Raw genomic sequence first — 18,654 nt, 5'->3', positions numbered from 1 at the left:
CTTGCACATGCACTCTCTCTCTCAAAAATAAATATAAAAAAAATTTTTTTTAATTAAATAAAATCACACAAAACTTGTTCTTATCAAGATATCACTACTTTTTAAAAATAAACATTCCTTGGATTATTTCAAGTTTTTGGTTAACTTCCAGAATTATGAAAAAGTTGATTCTAAAACTTTTTGTCAGTTTTCTTGTTGCCTTTATGGAGTAGGGAATTTTCAGAGGTTCTTAGACCACTATTTTTGCTGATGTACACCTGTGGAATATAGGAAGAGTACTGAACCTGAAATTAAGGTCCCATTTTTCAACTTAGTATCTTTCGGTTTTGAGCTGGCCAGTTGGCCCATGGGCATATTATTACCTACCTCTCAGACTTACTATAGGGATTAAATGAAATAATACATTTAACAATATATTGGATAAAAACGAATCTGTAAATCACTGTCAAAGGGGAGGACACATAAGGCGTTTAAAAGGCAAAAAAATGAAGAAAAGATTGTATCATTCAAGTTTTGTTTATGGAAGCAGAGCTACTTTGAGTAGTTTTGGGAATAAGGGGCTTACGAAAGGAGTTAGATCTCACACAGATGTGGGAAGAGCCGAGAAACGAAGGTGTGGAAGAGGGAATAGAAGGACCAGGGCAAAATCATTTATCAGTCCACTTGAAGCACTGGCACGAGTGGACAAGTCAGAACTTACCAGGGAGTCTGAGAAGCTGAGCACTTCCAGCCATGAAATGGGGGCGTGAAGGAGGAGCTTGTGGAGAGACCTGTGGAAAGCTGTTGTCTGTATGTGGCTCCCAGCCCTGGGGTCCACAGTGAAATGTCTGCCGGCCGTCCTGGAGCTGCTGTTGGTTGGCAGGGCCTGCAGTCAGAGGCACAAGCTGGATGCAGAGAGCAGAGGACAAGCGGGGGTCTGCAGGACATCTCTGCATCTTGTCTGACACCGTACCTAACCATGACCACCTTCCAAGAGTAAAAGCTGTTGCTTTACTTCTGCCTTTCACATCCCCACCAAACTCCCCCTCTGACCAGCTCTAATGCGAAATTGGGAGGGAAAGGAATTTTAGGAGACACATCTTAGGTTCCAGCTGAAGCAACTTGACATCGCAGTGCATATGACCCGGCAGTGGGTTAGCCCTTTGGCTTGGGGATTTACTTATTTGGAAAGTTCCAAACTACTACTAACAGGTACAGAGTATTTTATATATTATGTTATGTAAAGAAGAGTTTTTGACTTGGGGAAACTTACAATTTCTTCGAAAGAGGCTGAAATATTGAAGCATTCTTAAAACATATGAGAAGAAAAGCAACTAGAAATACGTATTTATTTTCCATATCTTGCTTTATTGAGATGAGTTCCTTAAAGGCAATATATCAAATGAATTTTTGTAAATTGAACATTTCCTAATAACAAGTTACAGTATCAGGAATATGATCATTTCCACTTGGTTTTTGGGTGACATCAGCACACCATTTGTCTGAGTTTTGGAGTATTATTAGCATGATGTCATCAAGGTCCTAGATTGGTGAGGTCTAATGAGATGGGGAGACAGTCAAGGTCCTTGCAGACTAAATTATACCAGAAAAGTGTACTTCTCTCTGTGCTAGTGAAAGCCCACTACATCTGATGTTGTCTGGCTATTAGGTAGAGAAAAATGTATTTACTGTATCAGTACCTGCTTATCATATGTCAGGGGGTGTGATTATTTACTCCAGTAAAGAGATCATGTCTGGAACAGTAGGTATAATTAGAGCCACCATTATATTAAGTTTGTCATAATCTGACATTTTCCAGGACCCATCTATATTCTGCTCAGTCTAAATGGGTCAGTTAAACTGCCTACACTCACACACTTTGCAGTATCTCTCACGTGTTTGAGAGTGGCACACATTTCTGTAGTTTACATAGATATGCAATGGTGCTTTGGGTTTTCTCTTAAGGGGGAGAGTAAGCTTGGGGCTTTCACCTGGCACTTTATTCTGCATTAGTCCTCAATGAAGGCTCTGCTGGTTGTTGGATATATCTAATTCAACTATGTATTCAAGAAGTAGGGAGGTAACCACTGGGTGGGTCCAGAGACTTACTAGGCCTACCGTGGGATAGACTCACTCCCATAAACCCACTAACTCATCATGGTAATATTCTGGGTCCCAGAGGATTATCATTAACTAAGAACCAATCAACCTTGAAAAGACAGGTACAGTATTTCTTTCCCTCCAGGATAGAATTACCCGGCAAATGTTAAAGGTACGTCTTTGAGGGGGGCACATGAGTGACTCAGTCAGTTAAGCGTCCTACCCTTGATTTTAGCTCAGGTCATGATCTCATGGTGCATGGGATCGCGCTCCGCATCAGTCTTTGCGCTGACAGCACTTTCTCCTGTTCTCTGTCTCTCCCTGCATTCGCACGCTCTTTTCCGCCACTCCTCTCTCAAAATAAATAAACTTTAAAAAAAATGTTATGTCTTTGGGGAAGACAAGGGAAGAATTATGGTATATGCTAGTTATATTATAGTGGGGTCCTTCCTCACTGGTATTGACTCCTTCATTCCTTCCTTCCTCCTTTCCTCCCTCTGTCCCTCCCTTTCTAATTTTTAAAAAAATGTTTATTTTTTTGATAGTGCAAGTAGGGAAGGGGCAGAGAGAGAGGGAGACAGAGGATATGAAGCAATCTCTGAGCTGACAGCGGCAGCCCAATGCGGGGCTTGAACTCACAAACCACGAGATCATGATCTGAGCCAAAGTCGGATGCTCAACCAATTGAGTTACACAGGTACCCCTCTGATTTTTTTTAAAGAGCCTCTGACTGTGAAATGACTCCAGGATAGGCATTGGGTGAGAAACAATGTTTTAGCATGGTGACCTGGGTCAGACGTCTGACCCCAAACCTAGATTTTTTTTTTAATGTTATGTAGATCAAGTTTGGACTTAGGTGTACATCTCATTTGGCTTTAAGGCTTGCTGGTGAGTCAGCAACCACCTAAGATCCATGCTAGTTGCATTATTGTAATTATTACTCTGGCTGTTCCTGTTGCAAATGACCATGCTCCTCTGTAGAGCTACCCTATAGCTCTGAGGGGTTGAGTGCCATCAGCTGGTCTCTATCTATTCTAATCATCCCCTGAAATCCGGAAGCTCATTTCAACTGAAGGACCTCCCAAGTGTTCCCCCCAGTTTACAGGACATCGATAGCACTTTTAAGGGATGCTAATACTGCCATATACAATGTATTTCTCAAAGTTAAGATGAAAAGAATATCCCCTGGGCCCTCTTGGAGGACATTGGGATGGGTGAACAGGTTGCAAATAATAAATTGACAACAACTTTTTCTTCCTAAGTTGTTAGATTCTTTCCTTCACATCACACCAAGGAATTTCTGGCATCTCAACTTAGTTTTGGCCACTTTTTTTTTTTTTTTTTCTTCAGTTTTGGCCACATTTGAGTCCAGGTTTTAGCCAAGCAATTGAGCAAATAATTGAGAGCTATCCCCAGCTGCTTGAGTAGTTAGCCTTATGAATCAAATAGTACTGATGAGTACCTAAATTCAGCTGATTAAAATTGTGATCCGCTTTGTCTACGGTCTGTCACCCTTAGAATCTCTTTTTCCGTATGGTCCAAGATTTTCCCCCTCTAGAAAGTAAATACAGTCTTGCAGTTCTCTTTGTGTATAAGTGTGTTTACATGAGTGGAGGCAGTAAGGGATGGAAGGGGTCAGCGATGAGGAGAACTGGCATTCTCTTGCAAGGTACTTCCCTGAGGTACAGTCATTATACTGTCTTTTTTTTTTTTTTTTTTATTGTTTTTTTGAGAGAGAGAGAGAGAGAGAGAGCATGAGCAGGGGAAGGGCAGAGAGAGAGAAAGGGAGACACAGAATCTGAAGCAGGCTCCAAGCTGTCAACACAGAGCCCGATTTGGGGCTCGAACTCATGAACTGTGAGACCATGACCTGAGTCGCAGTCGGACGCTTAACTGATTGAGCCATCCAGGCGCCCCAGTCATTGTATTGTCTTTAAACAAGGTAGCACTAGTCTTAACAGGTAGGGGAGGACTGCCTCTGCTGGCATAGGAAACTCAGTAGGGTTTGGAGGTTTCTATTTTCAGAAACATCCCGCATGTCCTTATTTAAATTCTTGGGCCTTGCTCCTTCATGGTCAGTGCCCTCTTCTCCTGGCCATGATGAAGTAAGTGGTACTAGAGTAACCCTCTCGTTTTAAACAACCATTGCAGTTATTATTGCTAAGAACCAAGCCACATCAAAACTTTAGTGTCTTAAAACAACAAGAGTCATTTGTTTATCTTGCATTGTTTCTGTGGAACAACTTTAGGAAGGGCTTGACCAGGCCACTTGCGATGTGAGAAAGGTGAGGTGATATAACAGTTAACTCTAAATGAACTTTGATAAATTGAAGATGTGCATGATTACCTCTAGAGCAGTCACTCAAAAATAATAAAATGACGGGGCACCTGGGTGGCTCAGTCAGTTAAGCGTCCAACTTTTGATTTTGGCTCAGGTCATGATCTCAGGGTCGTGAGATTGAGCCCTGTGTTAGGCTCCATGCTGAGCATTGAACCTGCTTAAGATTCTCTCTCTCCCTCTCCCTCTTCCCATACCCCATGTACACACATATTTCCTCTCTCTTTCTCTCTAAATAAATAAATAAATAAATAAATAAATAAAATGATGTGTGGTTAAAAGGCAACAGAGGAAATAAAACAAATGACTAAAACATATTTGATTAACCCAGTGAGATGCCTTCATTTGCACATAGACCTAGTGAAACTGAGTTTGTCCTATATTCAGAATTCACGCAGCAGCAATGTCTACATCCGAGTTTTGGCTATACTACCTTGGCAGCTACGAGGAAAAAGAAATTCTTTGAGGCAATCATAGAAATAACTTGCTTCTCTGAACTTGAGGATTTAAAACACTGAATGTCATTTTCTTTCTTTGTGCTATTTGGTGTAATTAGAAGCCACCAACCTACCTCACAGCCTGGTATCTTCAGTGTCCTATCACTTAATTCACAGAAGCCTTTTTTTTTTTTTTTTTTAATTTAAATTTTAGTTATTTAACACAGAGTGCAATATTGGTTTCAGGAGTAGAATTCAGTGATATATCACATACAACACCTAGGGCTTATCACAAGTGCTCTCCTTAGTACCCATTACCCAGGGCACCTGGATGGCTGGTTGGTTAAGTGTCCAACTCTTGATTTTATCTCAGGTCATGATCTCACGGTTCATGAGTTCGAGCTCCACATCAGGCTCTGAGCTGGAATTCTGTCTTTCTCTCCCTCTCTCTCTGCCCCTCCCCCCACTTCCATGCACAGTCTCTTGCACGCTCATTCTCAGAATAAATAAACTTAAAAAGATACCCATCACCCATCTAGCCTGTCTCTCACCCACCTCGCTCCATCAACTCTCAGTTTGTTCTTTATCATTAAGAGTCTCTTGGGGTTTGTTTCCCTCTCTCTTCTCTCCCTGCTTCCCATATATTCATCTCTTTTGTTTCTTAAATTCTATATATGAATGAAATCAAATGATATTTGTCTTTCTCTGATTGACTTATTTTGCTTGACATAATACATTCTAGCTCCATCCACATCGTTGGAAATGGCAAGATTTCATTCTTTTTTTGATAGTTGAGTAATATTCCATTGTGTGTGTGTATGTGTATATATATAAATATATATGTGTGTATACACACACACACCCCACATCTTCTTCATCCATTCATCAGTCGATGGACATTGGGGCTCTCTACATAGTTTGGGTATTGTTGATAATGCTGCTATAAACATCAGGGTGCATGTACCCCTTTGAATCTGTATTTGTGTATCCTTTGGGTAAATACCTAGTAGTGCAATTGCTGGATCATAGGGTAGTTCTATTTTTAGTTTTTTGAGGAACCTCCATACTCTTGTACAGAGTGGCTGCACCAATTTGCATTCCCACCCACAGTGCAAGAAGGTTCCCCTTTGTCTGTGTCCTTGCCAACACCTGTTATTACTTGTGTTGTTAATTTTAGCCATTCTGACAAGTGTGGGGTGGTATCTCGTTGTGGTTTTGATTTGTATTTTCCTGATTAGTGATGTTGAGCATCTTTTCATGTGTCAGCCATCTGGATATCTTCTTTGGAAAAGTGTCTATTTGTGTCTTCTGCCCATTTCTTCACAGGGTTATTTGTTTTTTGGGTGTTGAGTTTGTTCTTTATTGATTTTGAATACTAACCCTATGTCATTTGCAAGTATCTTCTCCCATTCCGTTGGTTGCCTTTTAGTTTTGCTAATTGTTTCCTTTGCTGTGCGGAAGCTTTTTATCTTGATGAAGTTCCTATACACAAAACCTTACATTAGGTAGGAGCTTTATTCTAAGCTCCCATAGGTGATAATTTAAGAAATTCTTTCATCACTGGATATCATGGAGCACCAGTGCCAGACCCTCTCATGATCACTGCCTCCTCATGCCTTCAGATCCAACCACATCAGATAACTAATCACAAATTTTTATTTTCTGCACGGGCAGCCTTCTGAATTTCTGGGAGGGTTTGGGTTTCAAGTTTCAATGCCATATTGCCAGGAGAAGTGCCTTCAACTACACTATAAGATCATGTCAGCAAAAATTCCACTGTGGCTATAGTCTGTTACGTGTAATTCGGTTGAATACATATATGTGTATATGTAAATATACCTGTGTTGGGTACTTATATAAACAACTTATAAAATTATGGTTAGAACAGTAATAACTATTGTATCATTGTAGAGGTTTCACATGAATTATATTTTAAAATTTCATATGTATTTTGGCTATTTGGGATTTATAACTCTTTTTGCTTAGAAACTGTTTTATAAATTCTGGTTCCACTTTCAGACCAGGCCTAAAAAGCCTGCATAGCCCATACTGTATCAGAAATGCAGATAGGGCGCCTGGGTGGATCAGTCAGTTGAGCATCCAGCTTCGGCTCAGGTCATGATCCATGGATTGTGGGTTTGAGCCCCATGTCAGGCTCTGAGCTGTCGGCACAGAGCCTGGAGCCTGCTTCGGATTCTGTGTCTCCCTCTCTCTCTGCCCTTCCCCACTCATACTCTGTGTGTGTCTCTCTCTCTCAAAAATAAACATTAAAAATTAAAAAAAAAAAAATAAAGAAATGCAGAGAAGCCAGCATCCAAAGACACTTTTATAAGCACAGTCGTCTTTTAGAATGTTTCCCCAAAATTAGACTAGTTAAGAATTCTAGCTGGATGCAACCTAAAGCAAATCAAATACATCCACTTTGAGATTGCCAACTGTGTCAATTAAGGAGCCTAAAGAATCAATTTAGCTTCTTGAGGATGGCTTCCCAGATATCGACATCCATTGTGGCCATCCATGGCTGTCTTGGCATCTTGGGTGACTCCACTGCTATTTATAGGAAAGTGTTTGCATGTAAGGATGGGACGTGGAAGTAGAGCCGCTGCCATGCTGTTGAAACTGATCAGAAACAAGGGGTGAGGGACACGGGCCAGGGAAGCAGAGTAGTGGTAACAAGTACAGAATTAGCTTAGCCGATGAGGTGAATCTGAAGTGTGCACATAGGGGAGTATTACCCAAGCTTGTGCCGTGTTCTGAGGATGGTCTTTAATTGCTAAACCGAAGGGACTGTCTGGAAGCATATAGGCCTCCTGTTGGCAAGTTTTATCTGTGAGATAAACAATGACTATTAAATTGTACCCCCTCCTTCTTTTATAAATGTTTCAGCGATCCTGGGCTCCCTGAGCAGGACATTTTAAAAAAGGAAAAATAAAGCAGACTAAACCAAATAAACTAAACTAAGAAACATACCCTTGCATTGCCATTGAGTAGAGGTGAACTAAAGACGCTGCTCTCACAGTCACAGTGGTGACAGCTGGAGTGGGGGGCTTCTGGGGAGTCCAGTGAGTCCTCCCAGTATCGTGGACTAACTTCCCCTTGGTGCCTTTCTTTCCTGGAGGATTCCAGATGCCAGTAAAGTAGCACTCGGTTCTTACTTCCTGTTCCTCTCTTTTACCTGTACCATATCTGTTTTCTGTTGTTTTCAGCCTTTGTCCTAGATGCATGAAATCAACAGGTCATCTCAAACTTTGAAAATAAAAATTTGGGTCCTGTGGGATTAAAGATGTTTATGTGCTAAAAAAAGAAAAAGCCATTAGTCACTATAAGCTAATTCACTTACTTCTGTTGTCATTTCTAGGCAGAAGAAATCCTCAGGCAAGAGCTGGAGAAGAAAGAAACGCCGAGTTTGTACTGCTTGCTCGGAGATGTCCTTCGAGACCACGCTTGCTATGAGCGGGCCTGGGAACTGTCCCGCCACCGCAGCGCTCGGGCTCAGCGCTCCAAAGGCCTTCTTCATCTGCGGAACAAGGAGTTTAGAGAATGCGTGGAGTGCTTTGAGCGCTCGGTGAAGATCAATCCCATGCAGGTTAGACAGTTCGGAAAGCCCACCTGCTCTGGGCGCTTCTGTTTCTCTTTGGTTTGGTGTCTTACCAAGATGAGTGAGCACCCATCTTCTGCCCACGTGCCTGGTGAGCTGTGTTTGCAAGCCGAGAGCTGAGTCTCCCACGCTTCTGGCTTGTCATGGGAAATGCTGCTTTTCTCTTACTTACTTTCTGCTGTGTTTCTGTTATTTACTTTTCAGTTTTATTTTGTTATTTCTTTCTTTAAACTGTCCTTAACCCAAATACAGCTAGGAAAATTAGGTTTTGTTTTCAGCAGATATGTTAGGGAGAAATAGAGGAGAGTCAGAATTGCACACACTGTAGGACTGTGCAAAGAATTGTTGGAATCAGCAATGAGAGCAAAACTGATATAAATAGGGTAACATCTAGAATGGATTCTTGATCATTTAAGAAAAAGTATATTTACAGACACATAAATTTTTCTTTTTTTAAGGTTTGAAAAAGTAATACAAAAAGTCTGGATCGTTAAAATAGGTGACAAGCAGGGCACCTGGGTGGTTCAGTTGGTTAAGCGTCTGACTCTTGATTTCAGCTGAGGTCATGATCTCGTGGTTCATGAGAACGAGCCTCTTATGGGGCTCTGCACTGATAGTGAGGAGTCAGCTTGGGATTCTCTCTCCCCCTCTCTCTCTGCCCCTCCCCTGCTTATGCTGTCTCTTTCAAAATAAAGAAATATTTAAAATAAGTGACAGGATAAATCCACAGGAGAGGACTAAATTTTGAAGGGAAGAAATTGACCATACTTTGTACTTAATGACACTCAGTTGGCAAAATGATTTTATTCTCAGAAATGGTCTTTGTTTTTTTTTAAACCGTACTTTCTTTATGACTGCTTTCCTGTTTCACCAGTCAGAGGCACACATAACTGTCAACCATGGGTCCTGACAGACATGCACGCTGACTTGGTAACATTCTGGTTAAAACACTAATTTGTAATCAGCTGCTAATGTTTACTGAATACTTACTATGAGCCAGATATGTTGGGCATTTTGCCAATATTTGAACCCAAGACAGACTGACCCCAGAGCCTGTGTTCTTTTTTTTTTTTTATTGTGGTTAAAAAAAAAAAGCACGTAACATAAAATTTACCACCCTAACCATTTCTAAGTGTTCAGTTCAGTTGTGTGAAGTTTATTCCTGTTGTTGTGTAACCACCACCACCGTGCATCTCTACAACTTTTTTTATCCTGCAAAACTAGAAATTTGTACCCATTAAACAGTAACTCCCTATTCTCCCCTTTCTTTAGTCCCTGGCAACCATTCTGCTTTCTGTCTCTATGAATTTGACTGTTGTTGGCCCCTCGTATGAGTGAGTCATACAGTATTTGTCCCTTTGTGACTAGCATATTTCACCGAACTTCATGTCCATGTTGTAGCCTGTGTCAGAGTTCCGTTCCTTTTTCAGGCTGAGTGGTATTCCATTGTATGTATATGCCACACTTTGTTTATCTGTTCGTCTGCAGCTGAACACTGGGTTGCTTTTGCCTCTAGGCTATTATGAATAGGCTGCTATGAACGAGTGTGGGCAGAGATGATCATGTTTTGAACTGGGTAGATTTGGGGCATAGCTCTTATATGCAAAAAATTGGAAGTACATTTTTGAGCTAATCACTTGCTTTCTTCACTCTGGGTAATGAATACAGTGAGAACCTTCCAAATCAGCTGACTGGTAAAGAAAATCCGGAGAAGAGATTATCAGCAGAAATTAACAGGTGCATTTGGCAGAAAGGATATTTAAAGTATTGTCAGAGTTGGTTTTTATTGACAACTCACTCAAACTGAGTGGTCAACTGGGGAGGATTTTGCCCCCCAGGGGACCTTTGGCACTCGGTGAAGTGAAGGGGACTGCTACTGCCATCTAGTGGGCAGAGTCCGAGGCTGCTGCTAAACATCCCATAATGAACAGGACAGCCCCCGAAGGTAAAGAATTATCGGCCAAAATGTCTGTAGTGCCAAGGTTGACAAACCCTGCACTAACTTGATTGTCACTAGATTTTTTTTTCCTTTAAAAAAAAAAAACAATATTGTGTTGTTAAATTTTTACTTTACTCTTATGGAAAATTGTGTCCTTATCCTTGTTTATGTTAGTACCCCTGCCTAAGATTTGCCTAACCTCAGCCGCTGGAAGGAGTGAGGAAAATAAACTCCCTCCCCTAGCCTCCGTAGTCTAAGTTGTATGAGTGGCATGCACCTGATGGATGTGGGTTATTCTCTCAAGCGCACAGTCTCTTCCCAACAGATAGGCATTCATGTTTTCATCTTGCCCCACTGGCTCCTCCTTCTCAGTCTTGGCGGCTTCCTAGGCTTAGTCCTTGGGCCTCATCTCTGTCTACACCAGCTCCCTGGATTTCATCTGCTCCCATAGGTTTGATACTGTCTATACACCGACAACTCCCAAAAGTGGGTTTCAGGGTTTCTCCCCTGAACTTTAGACCCCTGTGTCTAACTGCTTCCTCAGTCTCTCCATCCATTACTCCAGCTTAACATTTACAATATCTGAGATACTCCCCTCCTGAAGACTTTTGTCCTCAAGGTCATCCCCTTCCTAAATTACTCTGACTGGTCTTCCTGCCTCTATCGATCCCTATTCTCAAAGACCATCCAAATGGGTCCTTTTTTTTTTTTTTTTTTTCTAAATCTTTATTTATTTTTGGGAGAAAGAGAGACAGAGTGTGAGTGGGGGAGGAACAGAGAGAAGGGGAGACAGTATCCGAAGCAGGCTCCAGGCTGTAGCTCTCAGCACAGAGCCCAGTGTGGGTCTTGAACCCACGAACCGTGAGTTCATGATCTGAGCCGAGGTCGGACGCTTGACAGACTGAGCCACCCAGGCACCCCCAAATGGGTCCTTTCAAATGTGAGTCCAATATGTCATTCCTCTGTTCCCTCCCCTAGAGGTAGCAGGCAGAATCCCTGAGAGGCTCTCTCCCAGCAGAGTGCCTCCCATTCTTCCCCCTCAACTCACTCCACCTCAACTTCCCCCTCAACTCACCTCTTTCTTCTTCCCTGAATATTCCAGGCACATTCCTGCCTCAGGGTTTTAGCACTTTGATCTCCCTCTGCCTGGATGTTCTTCCAGATATCTGCATACCTCACTCCGTTACCTCATTCAAATCTTTGCTCAAATGTCACTTGTTCAGAGAAGACTTCCACAATCATTCTGTGTAAAAGCATAGCCCACCTTCCACCCCACCTTATACTCCTTACTTTCTTCTCTGCTTTTTCTCCAGAGCATTTAGCACCTTGTAATATTTTTACAGCTTACTTTAAAAAAAAAATGCTGTGTCCCCTTCCCTAGAATGTAAGTCCTATGAAGGCAGAAGTTTTTGTCTTTATGGTTCGTTTATATTTTCCTGGTGCCTGTAACAGTGCCTAGCACATATTGGGATTCAATAAATATTTGTTGAGTGAGCGAATACATAATATCTTTAACCAATTAGTCAATCAAACTATATGCTAATTGTCTGCTGTGTACATAGCACTGAGTCAGAGGACAAAGCAGTAGCAGCAGCTCGCCAGATAGGCTTGTTTGTACCCCCTGCTACAGTCTAGTGAAGCTAACATAGGCAGAACCAGCCAATAGTGTGAGGCATCAAAGAAATACCAAGTGAGTTATTTGTAAAGCACTGGTTACCTAGAGGTCAAAGAGATAGTAGAGACAGGATGGTAGATAGTGAAGATAGGATGTTGAATTTGGCTTTGAAGGACAGATAGTACTTGGATAGGCCAAGAGGAGGGCGGTGGAGAGGGCATTCCAGGCAGGTGAACAGTATGAGCAAAGCCCTGGAAACCGAAAGAGAAGGGGTGCGTACATGTTTGTGTTGGAGGAACAGAGGAGTTAGAGAGTAGGCTAATAGGGGGAACAGAGGAGTCAGTGAATAGGCTGGTTTTGTAGAGTAAAAGGAAATAGGGCGGTTCCAGTGGGAAAGTTGGAGCGGAGCCAGCTTATGAAAGGTCTTAAATGTGAGGTTAAGCTCTTTGGCTTTTTATTTGGCAGATAGGGAGCCGCTGAAGGACCGGTTTGTGTTTGGCTTTGTTTTGAATGAAGGAATGTGGTATGCGTGGAGGTAATTTAGTCTTATTGTTTGGGAAGCGCTGTGGCCTTGGAAGAGACTAGATGTAGACAGGTTTGGGAGACCAGCACATGTCTAGCCTGACAGTTATCAGTCTGGCAGGGGCGATAGGAAAGGGGATGGATGTGAGGGAATTTGCAAGGGAGGACTTGACAGGACTTGATGGTCTCATTATATAATTTTGAATTAATTACTTAGCAAGACAAAGAAATGACAATTGCTCAAAGCAGCATCACAATACAAACAGATGTTATGTGAGGATATTTTGCAGTTTGTCATATGGATCCAATTCAGGCAGGCTGTGAGCCATGCCAAAATATGCAGGCGTTTGATGCTAAGTTGTACAGAACTACTACAAGATACAAACTTGGACTCCATAGACATTGGAACTTGGGATCCAAGTTTGAACCGTGTCTAAGAAGGGACAGCTCCTACATGCTGTCGTCTCCTTTAAGTCTTGGAATAGAAGGAAAATAGAACGGAATTTAATTTAAAAAATAGGGATTTCAAAAAATGTATTCTCTTCTTTCAGACATTTCCAAACAGGTTTAATAACAAAATTTAAGCAGAATGAGAGTGATATTTGGATGGCTTTTGTGCACTGTAATGACTTTCTGAAACCAAATTGGTATAAAAATAGAAGTGTTTGTTTTATATCAGGGAGTGTCTGCAAAACCAAATGCACTGTCTACGGAATATTTGTTAGAGAATCAGAAGACATGTGCACTGTTTACATTTGTGCTTCTGAGATTGCCAGCTATTGTTCCCTTCGACCTACCCGTTTCATTTCCCCACGCAACTTCTGACACTAAAATTCAACCTTAGACTTGACTTTGTGGGCTGTCGGAAGGTGAAGAAGGTGGGAGAGAATAGTAACCAAACCTCCCAAACAGGATCTCACAGTCTCAGGACCCGAATTAAAATAGAAATCCTTATGTCTACTTGTTATTCCCATTGTCCCCTACTCTTATGTAAAAAGTAAAAACAAGGAAATTGCTCAGATATCAAACCAGTATGTGTAGCATTGAAAAAGGAAAATGTCACTTCCTATTATTTTTTCTGCTGTCTCTCAGCACACATACTAGATTCCTTTTCTTTTGTCAGTCCCTTCCCAGGGCACGCCCCCCCCCCCCCCGCCCCCCATTTATTTTCCCCGAACTCTCCTCTTCATTGAACTGGTCACCCACCTTTGTAAGGTTACGTGATATAACTGCAGGATAAATACCCGAAGACATGTATGGCCAGAAGGGCCATGTTGGGAGGAGGTGGGCAGACACTGTGGACTGACCACATCAAGAAAGGCTATGCTGGACATGGTGCAGGAGTGAACGCAGGTGTGCACCGAGGGCTGGAAGGTGAGTAAGTGTTCAGAAGGGAACTGGCGTCCCAGGTTAGAAGAGCACGAGGAAAGCCATGGATTTGAGTGTTCACTAAACATAAGTGGCCAGGTTATGCCTGTTATCCTGGTAACCCATCGTGTTTAGTGTTTGTCTCAAGGTTTTTCATTTTTAAATGAGGTGTTATTAATTGTTGCATAAAAAGCAGAGTGGGTTTTCATAGACATCCTCTTTGTTCTTCCCTCTTCTGCCGCAGTCTCATCTAGTATCGTACTCAATGCATGTGCAGAGGACAGAGCTCCCACTTTCCAGTGCTAAAATTTGAACAATGACCAGTAACAGCCTGTCTCTTTTTTTTCCAACCCTTTCCACACAACTTACTAACCTGACCCTTTCAAGGACAGTACACAGGATGCTCGCTGATAAAGCCTCCTGTGCTTGCTCACAGAGTCTGGGAACAGCCACCTCCTTCAGGTCCGGGGTGCTGGTAGGAGAAATACTCGCACTAGTGTCTTTGTAAGCCCCCTTGTATGTATCAGACATTTGTGCCAAACTGCGGCCTGTGCGATGCATGACGTTGCCTGGCTACCACTTGGCAGGATTAATGGGAAATGTGGGGAATCATAGACTAGATGTATGGGGAGCAGAGCCGAGCAGGCCTGCCATAAATAAAGCACATGGGGAATAGTCTGAATTCTCTTGCTACAGTGGTTTGATCACTTATTGTATGGCCTAAATGTACCACTATTTTTATATTACATTGCTTGGTAACTTGTATATAGTTTATAGTAAACCCTTTGGCAGCATTCATTTCCAAAAAGCAAACAAATGAAAAAAGTGTGTTAGAGGACCATAAGGAACTCAATTCTCGTTTGTCAAGAGAGCTAATGAATGTATAGGTTGTACAACATTTACTCTCCACTTCAGGGGCTGTGGTGATATCACTAATGGGAAGACCTAAATTTGTTGAAGAAACATTAGCATTTACATCAAAAGTTAGTAGTAGTTGGTTTTCTTTTCTTTTTTTTTTTAAAGTCACGTCCAAAGATGATGATTTAATATGAAGCTATAGAAGGTGCATTTTCATGGCATTTTGTGAGGCTTGACTTTTTATTTGGAGCAAATGAAAATGAGCAGAAATGGTTTATAAGATTGGTCCATCCCACATTTTCTTGTATGTGTAGGAAAAGTGAGATCACAGGTGCTAATGTGCTTGCTCTCTTAGGTGAAATAGCTCATCACCAATTGAATTCACCAGTTTGGTATCAGTGACATCAGATGCTTCAAATAGAAAAGTCATTAATTCTGTTCTCATAATGGTTTAATTTTTTTCACCTAGTTAGTGGATTCAGAATAAAATTCTTGGAAATTCATTCTCTCAGAGGTGAAACATCTCACATTATTCTGAATGCTCTTGTACATTCAGTTAAAAAGGTAAACATAACAGATAAAAGTCTTACTTGTAGTGGTGGTAATACGGATATCAATTTTGGTGGACCCTGTGAAGTGTAAACGTACTTGGATTTGATTGTGATGGTAGACATAATGTGGTCCAAAGAGGCTTCTACTAATGGAAATAAAAACTGGCTGTTGTCATTTATAATTTTTTTTTTTTTTTTGAGAGAGTGAGCGAGAATGAGCAGGTGCGAGCTGGGAGAGGAGCAGGGGAGAGAGAGAGAGAATCCCAAGCAAGCTCCATGCTCAGCACAGAGCCCAATGTGGGGCTTGATCCCATGACCCTGGGGTCATGACCTGAGCTAAAATCAAGAGTTGGATGCTCAACCAACTAAGCCATCTGGGCACCCCTACAACTATTTTTATATACACCATTGGGTAATTGAATTATAAGATTCTTGTGACTTTTCTGATGTTGAATTAAATTTTGTATCGTGTGGCAGTATTTACTTTTCTTTTTCTGCCCATCGTCAGGTGGATTTTAAAAATGTTTGAATTTTTTAAGAATTATTTTATAAGTCAATTTAAGTGTCCTACAGTCACATGGACTGTTTAAGAAGAGAGTCTTTTGCATTTTGGCTGCATTCTGTTAAAAATCAATTGGAAATCTTTTATGTCTTCAATTAATGGAGTTCCAAAAAAAATCAAGCTTTTGAAAGTTTTTTAGCAAATTGTAATTATTGTAGGCAATACTTTCAAACAGGGAGACATTGAAATTTTCCACAAAGGGAATACTGAGTGTTCAAATGATACACAGGATTTAATTTTGAAATGTAAAATCACACTTTTGAATATCTTCACTGTCTGCTAGGGCTGCCATAACAAAATATGACAGACTGAGTGTTTAAGTAGCAAAGTTTATTTTCTCACAGTCCTGGAAGCTAACAGACCGAGATCAGGGCACCTTCAGGGCTGGTTTCTCAAATTCATATTTGAGGTCTCTCTTTCCGGCTTTTAGATGGCAAGGCTCTTCCTCTGTGTGCCTGTAGTTCTCTTCTTATAAGGATACCAGTCCTGTCATATTAGGGCCCCAACCTTATGACGTCATTTAATATTAATTATCTCCCTTTTTTTTGGCGTGGGAGAGCTCGAGGGATGTGGGAAGGGTGGAGCATGGTGGGTGAGAGAGAGAATCTTCCAATGCAGGGCTTGATCTCATGACCTTGAGATCATGCCAAAATCAAGATTTGGATGCTTAATGGACTGAGCCATCCAGGCACCCCCTAATCTTAATTATCTCCTTAAAAGCCCCCTCTCCAAATATAGTCACGCTTGGGGGGTTGGATTTTAACATATAAATTTTGGGGAGGTATAATTCAATCTATAACATCCACCTAGGAGGAGTTGTTTGTTTGTAACATTTTATTATGCAAATTTCAATTATATAAAATATATAATAGCAGAGAGACCACTATAATGAGCCCTTTCCCATATGCCTGTCAATCAGCTTCAACAATTACTAACTTATGGCTGATCTTATTTCATCAGTATTTCCTTAACTCAACCCCATATTATTGTAAAACAAATCCACAGGCACCTGTGTGGCTGAGTCAGCTAAGTGCTGGGCTCTTGGTTTTGGCTCAGGTCATGATCTCACGGTTTGTGGGATCGAGCCCCACATCGGGCTCCATGCAGGTAACACAGAGCCTGCTTGGAATTCTCTCACTCCCTCTCTCTGCCCCTTTCCTGCTCATGGGCATGTGAGCACATGTGCATGCTCTCTGTCTCTCAAACTTTAGAAATAAATTTAAAAAACTAATGTATCAAGTCATTTCATTTTTTATTTTTAAAAAATGTTTGTTTATTTATTTTGAGAGAGAAAGACTGCAAGTTGAGGAGGGGCAGAGAGAGGGGAGAGAGAGAATCCCAGGCATGCTCCACTGTTATTGTAGAGCCCAATACGGAGCTCTATCCCATGAACCATGAGATCATGACTCTAACCAAAACCAAGAGTCAGACACTTAACCTACTGAGCCACCCAGGTGCCCCCAAATCATTTCACTTTTATTTTTATTCAAAAAAAATTTTTTTAATGTTTATTCACTTTTTGAGAGATAGAAAGAGTGTTAAGCAGGAGAGGGGCAGAGAGAAAGGGAGACAGAATCTGAAGCAGGCTCCAGGCTCTGAGCTGTCAGCACAGAGCCCAGTGTAGGGCTTGAACTCATGAACTGTGAAATCATGACCTGAGCTGAAGTTGGCCACTTAACTGACTGAGCCACCCAGACACCCCTCTGTTAAAAATATTTGAGTATATATCTCTGAAGAAATGACTTTAAAAAATAACCATAATACCATTGTACTTAAAACCTCAATAATAATTTGTAGGAAACTTTTATTGATCTTCTGATTTTAAATGAATTAATTTATATTCTATACTAGAATTGAAGCCTATAATTTATCAGTGTCTAAATTTGGTGAAACTTATGAAGAATAATAAATAGAAACAATTTATTTTATGAATTTTGTCTTATTAAAAATATTTGTTGAAGGTGCTTGGGTGTCTCAGTCAGTTAAGCATCCAACTCTTGATCTCAGCTCAGGTCTTGATCTCAGGGTCTTGAGTTCAAGCCCATGTTTGACTCTGCGCTGAGCATGAAGCCTACTTAAAAATAAATTATACATACAGTATATATATTTGTTGAAGAAAGGCACTCTAAATGGAGGCAAAAAGACAATACTTAAGAAAAATATTTATAAGTTTCAATATTAATAAGACTAATATTCAGAATATCCTCTGTTTAATAGCAGTTGCTCTGAGTTTACCAGTTATCTCAGCGCATTAGAATTTTTTTCAGGTTAAGGTGCCTAGGTGGCTCAGTTGGTTAAGCATCCAACACTTGGTATCAGCTCAGGTCATAATTTTGCTGTCTGAAATCAAGTCTCGGGTTGGACTCGATGCTGAGCATGGAGCCTGCTTGGGATTCTCTCTTTACCTCTTTCTCTGCCCTTCCCCAACTTGTACTCGTACGTGTGCATTCTCTCTCTCAAAATAAATATTAAATTTTTTTCCCAGCTTTATTGAGGTATAATTGACATATTACATGGTGTAAGTTGGAGGTATACATTGTGATTGATACTTGTATTGCAAAATGATTACCATGGTAGCATTGTATTAACATCTCTGTCACCTTACATAATTACGTGTGTGTGTGTGTGTGTGTGTGTGTGTGTGTGTGTGTTGATAACATTTAAAATCTACTCTCTTGGCAACTTTCAAGTATATGATACAGTCTTGTTAACTATAATCCCCATGCTGTATGTTAGAACCCCAGAACTTATTCATCTTTACAACTGGAAGTTTGAGCCCTTTGACCA

At 41.0% G+C, this 18,654-nt stretch overlaps 1 protein-coding gene across 1 annotated transcript in view; it reads left to right on the top strand.

Moving 5' to 3' along the window:
- TTC27 (tetratricopeptide repeat domain 27) overlaps positions 1-18,654 on the top strand; it is a 186,230-nt gene that overhangs the window by 117,288 nt on the left and 50,288 nt on the right. The window contains exon 13 of the mRNA XM_049652326.1: positions 8,213-8,440. Within this exon, the coding sequence (XP_049508283.1) occupies positions 8,213-8,440 (228 nt within the window). The remainder of the gene's footprint in view (positions 1-8,212; positions 8,441-18,654) is intronic.

The sequence above is a fragment of the Panthera uncia genome (genome assembly GCF_023721935.1).
Source record: "Panthera uncia isolate 11264 chromosome A3 unlocalized genomic scaffold, Puncia_PCG_1.0 HiC_scaffold_12, whole genome shotgun sequence".
Classification (NCBI taxonomy): domain Eukaryota; kingdom Metazoa; phylum Chordata; class Mammalia; order Carnivora; family Felidae; genus Panthera; species Panthera uncia.
This window is presented reverse-complemented; position numbering and strand designations above follow the sequence as displayed.